The sequence below is a fragment of the Meriones unguiculatus genome, chromosome 20 (assembly GCF_030254825.1).
Source record: "Meriones unguiculatus strain TT.TT164.6M chromosome 20, Bangor_MerUng_6.1, whole genome shotgun sequence".
Lineage (NCBI taxonomy): Eukaryota > Metazoa > Chordata > Mammalia > Rodentia > Muridae > Meriones > Meriones unguiculatus.
The window spans coordinates 38,864,921-38,880,677 of record NC_083367.1 but is presented as its reverse complement, the minus strand read 5'-3'; the positions used below and the strand labels follow the sequence as shown (position 1 = coordinate 38,880,677).

The 15,757-nt window shown below is 39.0% G+C and overlaps 1 protein-coding gene and 1 pseudogene across 1 annotated transcript in view; one reads left to right on the top strand and one right to left on the bottom strand.

Annotated features, from left to right (window-relative positions):
- Rfx6 (regulatory factor X6) overlaps window positions 1–15,757 on the top strand; it is a 57,336-nt gene that overhangs the window by 26,780 nt on the left and 14,799 nt on the right. Inside the window, exons 7-11 of the mRNA XM_060373297.1 lie at window positions 3,529–3,636; window positions 7,122–7,199; window positions 7,290–7,403; window positions 10,318–10,367; window positions 15,225–15,384. Coding sequence (XP_060229280.1) covers window positions 3,529–3,636; window positions 7,122–7,199; window positions 7,290–7,403; window positions 10,318–10,367; window positions 15,225–15,384 — 510 coding nt within the window. The remainder of the gene's footprint in view (window positions 1–3,528; window positions 3,637–7,121; window positions 7,200–7,289; window positions 7,404–10,317; window positions 10,368–15,224; window positions 15,385–15,757) is intronic.
- On the bottom strand, window positions 6,097–6,628 carry LOC110563459 (large ribosomal subunit protein eL33-like; annotated as a pseudogene).

Genomic DNA, 15,757 nt, shown 5'->3' with positions numbered 1-15,757 from the left:
CTAGTGGTAACCGGTTCATCCTGAGTAACCAGTTCATACTCAGTTTTCTGAGTATGTCTTACTTTCTTTCTAACTTTTTAAATTAAATTCTATTTTTTATATTAATTACAGTTTATTCACTTTGTATCCCAGCCATAGCCCCTGCCTTTCTCCTCTCCCAATCTTACCCTCCCTCCCTCATCTCCCCCTATTCCCCTCTCCAAGTCCATGGATAGGGGAGAGCCTCCTCCCCCTTCCATCTGACCCTAGCTTATCATGTCTTATCAGAACTGGCCACATTGTCCTCCTCTGTGGCCTGGCAAGGCTGCTCCTCCATAAGGGGGAGGCAGTCAAAGAGCTAGCCACAGCGTTCATGTCAGAGACAGTCCCTGCTCCCCTTACTAGGGTACCGATTTGGATACTGAGCTGCCATTGGCTACATCTGAGAAGGGGCTCTAGGTTATATCCATGAATGGTCCTTGGTTAGAGTATCGGTCTCAGAGCTTCTGAAAGACTCTACCCAGCATTGTATCAAAGCAGATACTGAGACTCATAAACAAACTTTGGGCAGAGTGAAGGGAATATTAGGAAAGAAGGGGAAGATAGTAAGACCTAGAAAGGACAGGAGCTCCACAAGGAGAGCAACAGAACCAAAATATCTGAGCACAGGGGCCTTTCTAACTTTTAAAATACTGTATTTTATTAAATTCTTGAGAGATTCATACAGTGTATTTCGGTCATATCCACTCCCCAACTGATCCTGCTAATTTCTCCCAGGTCTACCCACTGATCTCTCCAGTCCCTTTTCTTCCCTTTCTTCTTTAATTATTATGGATACATGTACCCATATATATATGTATATATGTATATGTATAAATACAACCTGCTAGGTCTATTTAGTGTTGCTCATATTCATATGTTTTGATGTTTGACCATTTGGTATGGATAATCACTTAGGAGGCTCATCCCAGGGGAAGACTGATTCTTCCTCTCTCTTAAGACATTAACTAATTATAACTCTCTTTAGCTAGGGGTAGATTCTTGAGATTTTTCCCTACCAACCCTTGTTGGCATTGTGCAGTTCTTATTTAGGCAACCATATTCTTGAGATTTCATACTACAGTTTTTCTGTTCTATATAGAAGGCACATTCTCACCAGACATCTTCAGGCTCTTATAGTCCTTCTGGTTCTTTTTATGTACCATCAAATAGTTGATCTGGTTCCATGATGTTCTCCAAGGCACAGGTACTGATAGTTTTCTTAACTAGTATGTGACTTTTGGGAGATCATTGTAACAGCAATGATATAACTCTATTTAAATGATGTCTATGTAGTTTAAATTCTTTAAATTCTTTATTTTCATTCAGTTAGTACAGCTTTTTTGTTTTGTTTTTTCTTTTTTTGGCCTACAGTACCCATCTTTGAGGGTCCACTGACAGTTCATATATGGTAAACCCAAAGCATTGAAAGTCTTTGAAATAGATCTTTAATTATGAAGAATAATTAAATGGAATGACTTGAGATAACTTGAAATTACATCAGTATATGAGGATTATTTCTGTTATCATTAAACTTTAATGTGTTAAACTTTAATACTTATCATACTCGAAAAGGGAGGTTAGAGCTAAAATTTAAAGCAATTACAAAAGTCCGAGGCTTAGTGTAGTGGCACACACCTGTAATCCCAGCACTCAGGGAAGCAGAGGTAGGCAGATCTCTGTGAGTTCAAGGCCAGCTGGTCTACAAGGCCAAAGCTACATAGAGAAACCCTGTCATAAAAAGCAAAACTTTTTTTATTTGCATGTTAAGATTATTTTGGTTTAAATGTTTATATAGAATCTTTCCATATGAAAACAGTGGTTTTTTTTTTTTTTTTAAGTATTTGATGTTTAAAAACTCAAAAGTTTTCCAGCGTTTTTTCTATTTTACTGAGAAAAGTCTAGGAGGAAATTCAAAGCCTAGGACAGGGTAGAAACCCCACCCATTTATGCCAGTAATCAATCTTTAGTCTAGTAAGCATATTTAATGTGAATTGTGTGTGGGGAAGTTAGAAGTAAGAATAAAATTTCATACTCCCCATCTTATACCATATTTGCAATTTTATTTCTGATGGAATCTTTTGATTGCACCCAATTTAAAAATATTATTGTTTTTTATTTTTATTAATTACAATTTATTCACTTTGTATCCCAGCTGTAGCCCCATCCCCATCCCCTCCTAATCCCACTCACCCTCCCTCTTTTTCTGCTATGCCCCTCCCCCACTCCGATGATAGGGGAGATCCTTCTCCCCTTCCATCTGACCCTAGCTTATCAGGTCTCATCTGGACTGGCTTCATTGTCTTCCTCTGTGGACTGGTAAGGATGCTTCCCCCATAGGTGGAGATGATCAAAGAGCCAGCCCCTGAGTTCGTGTCAGAGACAGTCCCTGTTCCCATTACTAGGGAACCCTCTTGAACACTGAGTTGCCATGGGCTACATCTGTGCAGGGGTTCTAGGTTATCTCCATTCATGGTTCTTGTTTGGAGTATCAATCTCACAAAAGACCCCTGTGCCCAGTTCTTTTAGTTCTGTTGCTCTCCTTATGGAATGTCTGTCCTCTCCAAGTCTTTCTATCTCCCCCTTCTTTCATAAGATTCCCTGAGCTCTGCCCAAAGTTTGACTATGCTTTGATACCCTGCTGAGTAGTCTTTCAGAGGCCCTATGTGGTAGGCTCCTGTGCTGTTCCCTGTTTTCTTCCTCTACCAATGTCCATTCCGTTTGCCTTTCTGAATGAAGATTGAGCATCTGAGGTATCCCAGAAAGAGAAAGACACACATGGTATATACTCACTTATAAGTGGATATTAGACATATAATATAGGATAAACATACTAAAATCTGTACACCTAAAGAAGCTAACCAAGAAGGAGGACCCTGTGTAAGATGAGAAAACAATATTATTGTTTTCTCAGGGTTTCAGATAGTTCAAATTGCCTCAGGCTCTCTATGCTTACCTCAAACACCTCCTAGTTCCATGTCTGGGGATGCCAAAGAATGACAGACACCCGAATTCAATGTGGGGGGCCCTGGTGTAGAGAAGTCCAGATTACTACTTTGTAAACCAGAAGTCTTAGATTCTAATAAAGTCCTAGCAGTAATTCATGCACCTGAGGCTGAACAAGTGGCTCCGGTTGCTTATATTACTGGGAAATGTAGAGCTGGGATTCAGCAATTTTTTATTTTCTAGCTAAAATAACTTTAGCAATCCCAGAAGTAGACTTTCTAAAACACTGCATTAACAAATATAAACTTAAGTTTACTTTCTAAAGGTTGTAAAAACTGGCAAATATTCAAAGCAAAGCTCTCAAATGAGAAAATATTTTGATACTGAAGTTACTTAACATTTGGGAGCAAATTAGTTGTGGTATCTGCTCTCTTCAGTTAAGCAGTTTACCCAAGCCAACTGTACACAGTCTGAGACTTTCATTTAAATTTCATTACCGAATTTGGGACCCATAACCATGATATTTCTTTTTTTTTTTTTTTTTTTTGCCTCTCTTAATTACAGGGTGGTTTTACTCGTAAATACTCACTTAGTTCAAAAACAGGAACACTTCTTCCAGAATTCCCCAGCGCTCAACATCTTGTGTACCAAGGATGCATTTCTAAGGACAAGGTATCAATTAAAGACACTTCTCTATTGATTTTCTGATACATTGGCTCCATATCTCCTTCTGTTTAGAATCTTATGGCACTTGCAGGAAGCAGTCAGGAATCTACATTATCACAGAGAATTGAATGATTTATAGGAGAGACAAATGTTTACTGACATTGATTAAACACTTTCCAATTAATTATTTACCATCTCTGTGATAGTGTATAATCAGAGGTGATAAAGTAAATCCCAAAGGGCTAAGGATGATTTTTAATTTAAAATTCAAAATTGAATTTTGGAAAAATACTAGAATGTGTATTATATCCCTATTCTCTACGGTAAGCTTTATGTTTTTAGTTAGATCCATTTTATTTTGATAAGCAGTCACCAAGCATTTCTTTAGGATGTAATCTGTTCCTAGCACCAAGAGGGACACTAAGAAAATGTAAGGGTTACACAAGATGACAAAAGTGAGAAGCATTTTCATTGGGTTCACTCTATAAGTATTCCTCAATATGAATTTCCAATGTTTCTTTAGTAAAGTCTCACATTAACTCTTTTATTTCTGCACTTCTAGAGTCATTTGTTCAAGAATCCATGGCCATTTATTAGTGGGTACCATTATTGAACCAGAGCTTAATGATCTTTATATTTTTCTTTTGAGTGAAATTCATTATATTCACAATGGATGAAAGTGCTTTTGAGACTATTCATATTTTGAGATATGAAAACATGGAGATGTTGGTAATATTTAAGTGAATTATTTTAGCAATGGGGCTTTTATAGAAAGAGGAAGTACAAATAAATAATTTATTTTTAAAATAAGCAGAGATACGTAGTAACTATAGGACACATTTGGGTGGCAGACGGAACTTCAAGCTAAGAATACACCAAGCAGTGAAGATAATTCTCAGATGTTGATACATCCATTCCCTTCTTTTCTCTTTTACAATCACAATTCTCAAGGTTAAAATACTTTTATTTAGATATCATGACTTCATACTAGAGAAATTGCCAATAAATTTTAACACTTGGCAGCTTGTGGTGGTAGAGCTGCGATCAGTGGGGGTTTCACTTCTTAGAGTGATAGTAGTATTGGCCCACCTCTGTGGAGAAGGTTGCTTGCATGCAAACATGCCAGGCTTATGTTTACTGTGTAAACATTCCTGGTGAGAGCCAGAGAGGAAAGTTAAGTGACAAAGGAAAACAGAAAAGTGAGGAATATGTGCCAATAGTTTATTTCAGTTTCTCTGCTGGCCTCCACAGAACTCTAACTTTTCACATTGAAATTCTGACAGATCATTTCTCACTCAAGTGCCAGAGGTCATTTATGAGACCCCTGGCTTCTCAGTTCATTCCCGATGAACTCTTTTATGAGCCTGTCTTTTTCCTGAAGGGCAACTTAGTCCTTTTACCTTTCTACAGTTGCCAAAATCCACACCTGACCAGTTAGCTCCTGGTAGAAGGTTGAGGCTGAAGTCAAGGGCTTGAAGCACCTTTTTCTCTAAGGCACAGAGAGAATGCTCAGTGAAAAAGCTGACCCCAGGAAACAAAGTTGCCAATAGCTAGGCGGCTGCTCTTTCATTGTGTTGTTGTAAATTGTAAGTGGTGGTCAACTCCACTACGTATTCACTGTCCATAATTGAGCTGAGCCTTGCCTTTGTCTGGAACTCTCTAAAATGATATCTAGTCTTGGAAAATCAGATCAAATAATGTTTCTGAAGAATACAAGCATACTATAATTAACATTTAATGTCATAAGGCATGTAAATATTAAATGCACACACAAAATACTAATAATGACAGCTAAAATTTCTGATGAACCGTGTGTAAAGCAGCACAGTTGAAAATATATATAGAGCAACGTGTGAGCTAGAATTTACACCTGTGTTAGTAGATTTTGGACTTCAAATTGTTAATTTTATTAATTTCTGTAAATGGAATAATTTATTGCATTAAAACATTTTAATACATGTTTATTACGTACTTCGATCATATTTGTTCCCAAGTTACCTACACTTTCCCCCATTTCCTCATCTCAGTGATCGCCCTCATATTCCCTAACTGTATCAAAGCATTGAGTCTTGACAATCTTCCCTTCCATCCTTCTTGCTGTCTTTATTATCACTTTAAAAAAGTTTGCCTTGGTGATCTATCTAAAAATAATAGCTTTGCCTAAAGTGTAGAGCAAGTTTCCTTTGTTTTGATGGCAACATCTTGCTGGAGATATCCTGTAGACAGCATAACTCCTTGGAAAGAGACTGCTAGTTTGCTTGCCGTCATTATCCAGTGGCAAACTAGACCATAAAACAGACGCTGTCTTCAGAATGAGGGGTGAAATGAAAAAATGTTAGGACAGGCAATGACGACACCACCATACATATTGCTGTGATTCTAAGAGCTAACATACATAAGTTTTATTTATATATTTACTTTTTTTTTTCAAGAGCACAAATCTACTTTTATTTACTTTTCATTAGTTTAAATCCGGGAAGGATACAGCATCATACAGATTCTGTGTTCAATGGCCTTCGTAGAAAGGTTGCTTTGGAATTTGGTGTGAACCCCATGCCACTGTTTCCATGGGCCCGAGTTACTTTTGCCCAGATCACTCTGGTTTTGTTTGGTTTGACTCCAGGAGTCACTGTATTGTGTTTTGCTTTATACACATAAGCACATCTCTTGCCTACCCAGAATTCAGTTTCATCTCGGGCATAAACACCTTCAATTTTAAGAAGAGCTGTGTGCTTTCTTTGGTTCTGGAGACCTTGCTTGTAGCCAGCAAAAGTGGCCTTGCACCACACAGCCTTCCAGAGATATCTGCTGCTTAGAAGCCCTGTTCCCAGCAGGCCTCCACAGGCGTCAAGATGGCCAAAAGAGCCATCATTAAAAAAAAATAAAAAAAATATATATATATATATAATATCACTTTTCATGTGTTAGTTCATTTACCACTTGTATTAAGGTGACTCTAAGAGCCCAAACCTGAACTACACCACACTGCTTCCAGCATCCAAAGAGTTGACGTAGTCTATGCCAGATATGTGGTAGGGCAGCTTTAATTCCAGCACTTGGGAGGGAGAGCAGGCAGATCTCTGTGAGTCTAAGGCCGGTATGGTCTATATAGTGAATTTCAGGTTGGCCAGGGCAAGCAAGACCTTGTTTCAAAAACAACAAAAATGTTGATGCATTTTGACATCTTACATTCATTTTTCCAATAAAATGTTTTTTTTCTTATGTGTAAAATTAAGATGTTGTTTTGGCCAATAATTTCCTTGATACTACCTTTTAAAATGTTCTTATTATAATCATGGTGAATTATAAAGTATCATATTGTGTCATATGGTGTCAGATCAACAATTTCGCTGTCTTTTTTCTTTCATGGGAAAGCAAGGCCCCCTGCACTGGCAAAAGGCCTGGTTTAAAACATGAGCTTAAAAGTGTGGAATGAACAAATAAAGAACATTAAAAGATCCTCTCGTTAAGCTTTTTCTTCCTTAACATAGGTTGACACTCTCATAATGATGTACAAAACTCACTGCCAGTGCATCCTTGACAACGCAATCAATGGGAACTTTGAGGAGGTGAGCTGATAGACTGCTTCTCTATTACATTACACAAACATTCACATCCCGTTCTCAATAAGCTGAATGTTCTCTTTGCTCTACAACTAGATCCAGCATTTCTTACTACACTTTTGGCAAGGAATGCCTGATCATCTCCTTCCCCTGCTTGAAAATCCTGTGATCATTGACATTTTCTGTGTTTGTGACTCAATTCTTTATAAGGTAAGCTCTGTGTGTCTTAAGCATGAAGAATTTATTTCTTTAAATATCACCCTGAACACTTTTAACATATTTACAATTATTAAAAAAAAAACTTCTTTTACAGTGAGCAAAACCAGATCAACATCTGTTTACAGCTATGAATATCCCAAAAGAAGACATGGTGGTTAATATATGAAAAGACTTATTAAATTTTGTTACCTCTAAAAGGTGTTTGCAGATTAACATAATACAACATTTACTCTTAGGGAATAGCAGAGTTAGATACCTTGAAAATCGCTGGTTTAAATGTGCTAATATGCTAATATCCAATTTTGTCCTTAACCTAATAAGGGTTTATTGACTTCAAAATGGTCACAAGAAGTGATCCCAGAAAAAGTGACCAGGTTGATCTAGCCAAACATTTAGTGGTAGGGGAGAGTATCTTTCACAGTTGAGCAATAAGAAGGGCCAAACAGAAAGGTAAAATAAAATTGCAATTTTGTCACTCTAAAATGAGTTCCCCTGCATTTATCTGCCAAGTTGTCATGAGGAAAAACAAAAACTCTCCTTTGAGAACATAATATGAGTTGGCAAGAAAGTTCAAACATGTTGAACGGGTTAGTTCTTTCTCTGTTCTCACCTTTGTGGGAAACCAGTGGAGACCCCAGCTACATCACTCAGAGATAACCTTGCAAACAACTGGCAGCTTGGCTTGAGGATAAGAAATGCAGGGCCACATTTTCATCCTCTCTTCAGTAGTCACAGAACCAGAGAATGCGGAGCTGAATGTGGAACAGTCTTGCTTTTTCTTCAAGTTCACATTGAAGGACCAGGGGAAGCAAAGACTGTCTCGGTTTTGTTTTTGTTTTAATTGAATAAATGCCAGTATTTACAAAGAAAGGTCCAGTTTGCACTATGTGATTGAAATGATTATCACTTGAAAAAGCAATTGGTAGGAGAGGAGAGCTAGTTCTGAATGAACACAGGGAAGACCAGAGCAACACTGTTGGGGTTACAACACAGTTCTTCTGAGAAAAATACTTTTATCCCTTCCCCTGCCTGATACACAAACATGATTTCTTTTTTAAAATTTTAGTCCAATGCAAAAATATGCTGATTTTAAGTATCAATAGATACATTTGTTTTTATTCCTCAAAATAGAGCCAAGGAGGGATAGAAGGCACAGTAAATAGAACTGTAAACTAAACGTCTTTGAGGTTTCCACCCACTTACAGAGAGCATCCAGTGTATAGTCCATAAAACTGTGCGGTTAGCAAGGCCAATCCTTGTTAAGAATGCCAACACTGAGCTGCCATGGAATGGTTAGACTTTTTAAAAATTAGTTCCCCAGATTTTCTTCTAGAGAAGAAAAGTCATTCAAGTTGAATTGAATTTCAGGATTCACCTCAACCAAGTTATGGAGGATAATTGGAAGTGAGATTCCAATAGAATTCTAATGGTGGATATGTATGTCAAGGTGTCACCTTTGTATCTATCCTAATTCCTACCAAAGAAATATAAACAAATGATGATCAAATGAATGAATGCAAGTTATATTGTGACTAATTTTCCTGTTTAATAAAATATAAAAATTCCAAAAAAAAAAAAGAATGCCGATACTTACTAAGGCCAGGTACAGGTAATTTATACTGAGGATGCTGATTAACTGTCTCATATGCTCACACACTTATCTACTCACACTTATCTTCTCATTTTGGAGGAAAAAATCTTACATTCAGAATAGAATCATGGTGCTCTCTAGGAAAGTAGCAAGTAAAAATAATCGACAAATATTGTATCTCGCATTAGAAATAATAATTTCTGGTGCTGGAAATGCAACTTGTCAAGTTGAGGGATGCCCAAAAATATTAAAGTGTCTTCTCTGTTAGGAAAGGGTCTGGCCTGGATTGGGGCTTCCTGACAGAGAATGGGGTTCTATTTCTCTTGGGAGTGGCTGCAGCCCTTTAGGGTGAGGCCCATGCGATGGGCAGGATGCGGAAAGGATTTCCATGGACTGTTATAGTTTAGCTCTTTTAGAATGGGATCACTGGTGGCAGTGGAAACTTGGGCATTCCAAAGCCCATGGCAATACCAAAGTGTTACAGATCTTGGTTAAGCTGCTGTGCTAAGTATGACAGAGGTGTGGGTAGAAGCCAGTGCTTAGTCAGCTTGCAGCCAAGGCACAGGCCTGCCAAGGCCTAGACTGGCGAGGCCCTAGCCCGCTGGGCCAGAGGGCAGGCCAGTTGAGCCTGGGGGATAAATGACAAATCTCAGGCAGTCATGGTGGAAGGCTGATGGTATTACTTAGTGTGCAACCAGCCAGCAGCACATTTATTAGTAATCGGGGAGTTATAAACCTTAGGCAGTGTGAGGAATTTTGAGGGTAAATGTGTTTGATTCACTGGGGTCAAGGGTTAGGGGTATTTGATTTACACGTAGTAGAACAGTGCCTCATTTTCCTTGCAGTAGCATGGTCCTGTCATAAAAAGGAGAACATAGTACCTAATTATACTATGGGTGAGTGGAAAATCTCATAGTACATTGAAGATCACTGCTGAATACTAAGATCCTTAACAGGGTGGGGTATTTCTAGGAATAGATGACCTAACCCATTTTCTTATTAGGTAAGGGTCTGGCCTGTAACCTTCCTTGTGGGTTCTGTGATGCTCCTCATGGAAGGAGGATCTGAGGTCACACAGTTGGAGAGCAGGGTCTTTTAAAACCTCACTGAGAAAAGGGAGTCCATCATAATAGACCAAGCACAAACAAATGGCTTTCCAGAGATGTCAAACTTCAACATAATCTAGCAAAGACCCACTGCAGAGGCCCTGGTTCAGTCCCAGCTCTGTCTAAATCTGGGTGGTGAGACAAAAGCTCGTTCTTTCAGAACTCCAAACACAATCATTTATGTTAACCCTGTTTTGCTTTGGTTAAGGTTCTTACAGATGTCCTCATTCCTGCCACAATGCAAGAAATGCCTGAAAGGTAGGTTCAGCTAATAAAACATGAGAGTCCCTTTTGAGAATGACAATTTCACCTCATACGCAGTAATAATGGTTAATAAAAACAATTGGTTTGGAACTTTTTTAAACAAGAATACTTCTTTATAGCTTTCTATCAGCTGGAAGGGGTGTGCCTTGATCTTTGTATTTGAGCATCAGTGACTCAAAAGGGTAAAATAAAAACCTCAAGTCCCTTCAGCGTAGGGTCTGCCAAAGAGAAAAGCATTGGTATCCAAGCACGATCAAACTCCAGTATGTGTCAACGGGGACTAGTGTGGGATAGTCAATGGACAATAGAAAATAAGCACAATAAAGTCTATAAGGAAAGTCTGGAAAATTCTTTTTTTTTTTTTCAATGCAGTTTATTCAGGAACATTGAACAATCCTCGGACCCCGGGGAAAGCCAGCCCACAGCTTAAATAGCCTCTGGGTAGCCAACCCAGGCGTGCCACGGGGGCAATGCAGATAGGTCCACACACATGGAAGCAAGCCAGATCCTCGGCCTTAGCCAAATGTGGAGTTGTTCGTGACAGAGAGCACTCACCATCGGGAAGGTGGAAGGCGGAAACCAGCTCCATCTTTAAGGCATAGCATTCCGCAGCTCTCTACAGTTCCCCCTTTTTGTTTTAGACGCATCAGGCAAGAGTAGAGGTCTGATCTCTGATATTAGAAATAAATTGGGACTTTGTACAGATGTTCATTTAGGTGTCATCCACCCAAAGAGCATCAGACCCGTCCGATACCTTTTTCTCAGAGGCGGGACCTGGGGCATCAACCCGCATGCAATCAGACATGCTCTTCTCTGGGTCCAAAGCGGCTGACCCTGAGTGCAGTGCTTAGCCTCGCATCCTGAGCGTAACATTTTAGTTTTTTATGGTATCCAAACATGCTTGGGGAGAATGTCCTGCTTCAATGGCTGTAAAGGCCTGAATGATCATGGCTGCATCACACTGTTGTGAGACTCTAATCTTGCATATATACCACAGGCAAACCAAGGAGACCAACACCAGAAGGCCTGCTAACACTCCCATGCCCGCCCATTCCTTCAGATGATTCATGGCTGCAGCAATCCATGTTGATAATCCTGTGGCTAGTCCTGCGTCCACTCCGGTAGAATTTACTGTGACAATGGCCACTCTCAGCTGCTCCATCGTAGTATCGAATTCTCCAGTCCAATTACCTAAAATATAGCTCGACAATTGTTTAGACAGATTTGCAGCGCAGGAAAAATTCTCATGTTGTATGCTAGTGACACAAAGTCCAGCATACTTTCATTGACAGCCAGGTTGAGCGATTTGCCATAGGGTATCAATTTGCTCCTGCAAGAGGTCAATCCTCTGATTGAACATCATCAAGCTTCCTTTTAGTTGAGCATTAATTCCTTTATGTACAACTAAGGCATGAGCTACATTGGCTAAATGATTATTCAGGGTCTGAGCAGTCTGCCCAGTATGACTCATGGCTAATGCCCTGGTGGTAGCTCCAACAGCCGTCAATGAGATGGTAGTAACAATGGTGGCTGTAGTTCCAAGATCCCTTTTCTGTCTGAAGAGAGTCATAGAGTGAGGGGCATCAATGGGCACAGGCACCCAGTGAGGCATGCGAGTAACCAGGGCATACCTAACTTTACTAGCATTCCAGCATTGGGCAAAAAAGCAAGTATCATTACCACAATTACTTGGCTCTATCTGGCTAATAATGAATAAAAATGGGGGATACAGACAAACAGGTGTGGGCTTATAGGAAATATTATGAGAAGCCTTAACCCCTCGTTGGAACATCCTGCGTCAGTTCTAGAACTAGCAGTGGTGGTGTCCGAGGTCTGAGTAGGTTCAGGAGACCATTGCCCCCAGGGGCGAGACGTGCTCCATGTAAATTGACTAACTCCATGTTTTCCTCCAATTTTGAAAGTCATTTAAGGTTCTTAAATTATTTTTTCCCTTTTTTCTTAAATTTTTCATCAATTACACTTTGTTCATTCTGCATCCCCCCATAAGCCCCTCCCTCCTCCCATCCCAATCCCACCCTCCCTCCTCCCTCTGCTTGCATGCCACTCCCCAAGTCCACTAATAGGGGAGGTTCTCCTCTCCTTTCTGATCTTAGTCTGTCAGTTCACATCAAAAGTGGCTGTATTGTCCTCTACTGTGGCCTGGTAAGGCTGCTCCCCCCCCCCCCCAGAGGGAGGTGATCAAAGAGCAGGCCAATCAGATTATGTCAGAGGCAGTCCCTCTTCACATTACTATGTAACCCAATTGGACTCTGAACTGCCCTGGGCTACATCTGTGCAGGGGTTCTAGGTTATCTCCATGAATAGTCCTTGGTTGGAGTATGAGTCTCTGGGAAGTTCCCTATGTTCAAATTTTCTTGTTCTGTTGCTCTCCTTGTGGAGACCCTGTCCTCTCCAGCTCTTACTATTTCCCAGTTCTTACCTAAAATTCCGTTCACCTGCCCAACAGTTGCCCATCCGGCTCAGCATCTGCTTTGATAGTCTGAAGGGCAGAGGCTTTCAGAGGCCCTCTGTGGTAGGTTCCTAGGTTGTTTCCTGTTTTCTTCTTCTTCTGATGTCCATCCTCTTTGCCTTTCTGGATGGGGATTGGACGTTTTAGTTAGGGTCCTCTCTCTTGCTTAGTTTCTTTAGATGCACAGGTTTTAGTGGGTTTGTCATATATTGTATGTCTATATGAGTGAGTATATACCATGTGTGTCTTTTTGCTTCTGAGACAACTCACTCAGGATGATCCTTTCCAGATCCCACCATTTACCTGCAAATTTCATGATTTCCTTATTTTTCATTGCTGAGTAATATTCCATTGTGTAGATGTACCACAATTTCTGCATCCATTCTTCAGTTGAGGGGCATCTGGGTTGTTTCCAGCTTCTGGCTATTACAAATAAAGCTGCTACAAACATGGTTGAGCAAATGTCCTTTTTGTGTACTTGAGCCTCTTTTGGATATATGCCCAGTAGTGGTATGGCTGGATCTTGAGGAAGCGCTATTCCTAGTTGTCTGAGAAAGCGCCAGATTGATTTCCAGAGTGGTTGTACAAGTTTACATTCCCACCAGCAGTGGAGAAGGGTTCCCCTTTCTCCACAACCTCTCCAGCATGTGTTGTCACTTGAGTTTTTGATCTTGGCCATTCTCATGGGTGTAAGGTGAAATCTCAGGGTTGTTTTGATTTGCATTTCCCTAATGGCTAATGAGGTTGAGCATTTCTTTAAGTGCTTCTCTGCCATTCGGTATTCCTCTACAGAGAATTCTCTGTTTAGCTCTGTTCCCCATTTTTTAAGTGGATGGAAAATTCTTAATTATTATACTTTTACAATTAACTTTAATTTAATCTGCAAAAAAATCAGAAAGCGGTATAATGAAATTATGGCCTTTCAGCAAAGAACTATTATCTTAAATACTTTATTTAAAATATATGGCAAGAATTTTCAAACAGCCATTTCTAGGGTGAAATCATAGAACTTTGTAGTAAAATTCATAATTTTTTTCTTGAAAATAGTCTAATGAAATAATATAAGTTATTTTTAAACAAAGGCAGCAAACCAATTTATGCCCTCACTTAGTGTTTTAATGCATATCGAATGATAAAATATTTATTTTTGACATCTTTTCATGGGGTTATTTATTTTCTTTATATAATAGTTGGTCTTGATCTGATTAATAGTTGCTTTTAATTATCCCTGGTGTATTTTAATCATCTAATCTGTACTCACAGCTAGTTACTTATTATGATTTGGTGTCACAGCCAAATAGCTATACTAATTTTGTGGCAAGCAGATGGTCATGTAGCTACTTAAAACAGCAGTTAAAGCTTATAAATATTAAATCATGGTTCTTCAAAACTACCTGTGACTATGCACAGTTGGAGAACTGAAAATACAATATTAATATTACAGCAGTTCCTCCAAGAACATTCATCCACACAGCAGCATGCTCAACTGTGCACTAGCCTCTCAAGAGACAGCAAACATTCCCAGCATCCAGAGACTACTATGCTTTATTTAATCAACCCCTTCTCATTGAGCGGTACATAAAAGTGGAAATATTATTTAAGAGTTGATATTTAATCTAAAAATTATCAAACAAAGAAGCTGGAAGTGGAGAGAAATTTACTTAATGTCCAGAGGCAGCTAAATCCCAGAGTCTAACCTTAAACTTTTCTTAGACTTTTTCCTATGTCTTATCACTACTCATCCACATACAAACAGTGTATCCCCCACATACATACATACCAACTATGCTTAGTTTGCTTAGGCTTAGAAACATATATGAAGATTGAAAGTTTTAAACATTTATATTTTCTTATATATACTCTTCCACAGTTTACAATTTTCTAACCTGACTTTCTATATTTGGTCACCTTTCACATAAAATTTTATTTGGATGATTAGAATGTAGTAAAAAAAACTGGTATTTAGTACATGAAATATAATGACAATGTGGTATCATCTAAGGAATCCAAATATGGAACACAAAGCTGACACATTTTCCAAGAAATATATTTCACAGAAAATAATTGAGTTATGAATAATAATAAGGTACTTCTTAATGCCATCTTTGTGCTAGGCTCAAACAGGGGCATTTGATATGAGTTATTTGATGTAATTCTCAAAATAATCCAATGACCAGATATAATTTTTAGTCCCATTTAACAGATGAAAAGACAAACTTGAACATTTTGATTAAGATCATATATGGCAACCCCAGGCTGAGTTTGTTTTTGCTTCAAGTTCATGCTTTTGGAAGCACAGACCAAAGGGACCCTCCACTGGATTATGCATAGTCAGTACATTTTTTAACAAAGCAGGACCTAACACAGAGTTTTCTTTGCAGCTTGCTAGCAGACATAAGAAATTTTGCTAAAAATTGGGAACAGTGGGTTGTTTCATCCTTGGAAAACTTACCAGAAGCCCTGACTGAGAAGAAAATCCCCATTTTGCGAAGATTTGTGTCTTCCCTGAAGCGACAAACATCTTTCTTGCATCTTGCTCAGGTATGACGGTAAGCTGAGAATATCAGTCACCTGCATCAGAAGGACCCTCCCGATAAGGATTTTTGACAATTTGAAGGAAACTAAGCACACAACATCAAGATGTAATGTGTAAGCTAGTGCAAATGCTGGATGGGAGAGGATGCACAGATAGAGAATTACATCGGTATGTCTGTAGTTTAGAGCACGGTACAGCACAAACATTAACATCCTGATTTTTGGAAATGGACAGTGCCTTTCAATATCATGTATAGTATGTTAAGAAGCTGGTTGGAGAGCTTTCTGAAATTTCCTATGCTAGTTTGGCAAAGTTTCAGTGATTCAGATTTATTTTAAAATTAGGAAAAAAATAATATCATCGCAGTATTAAAAATAA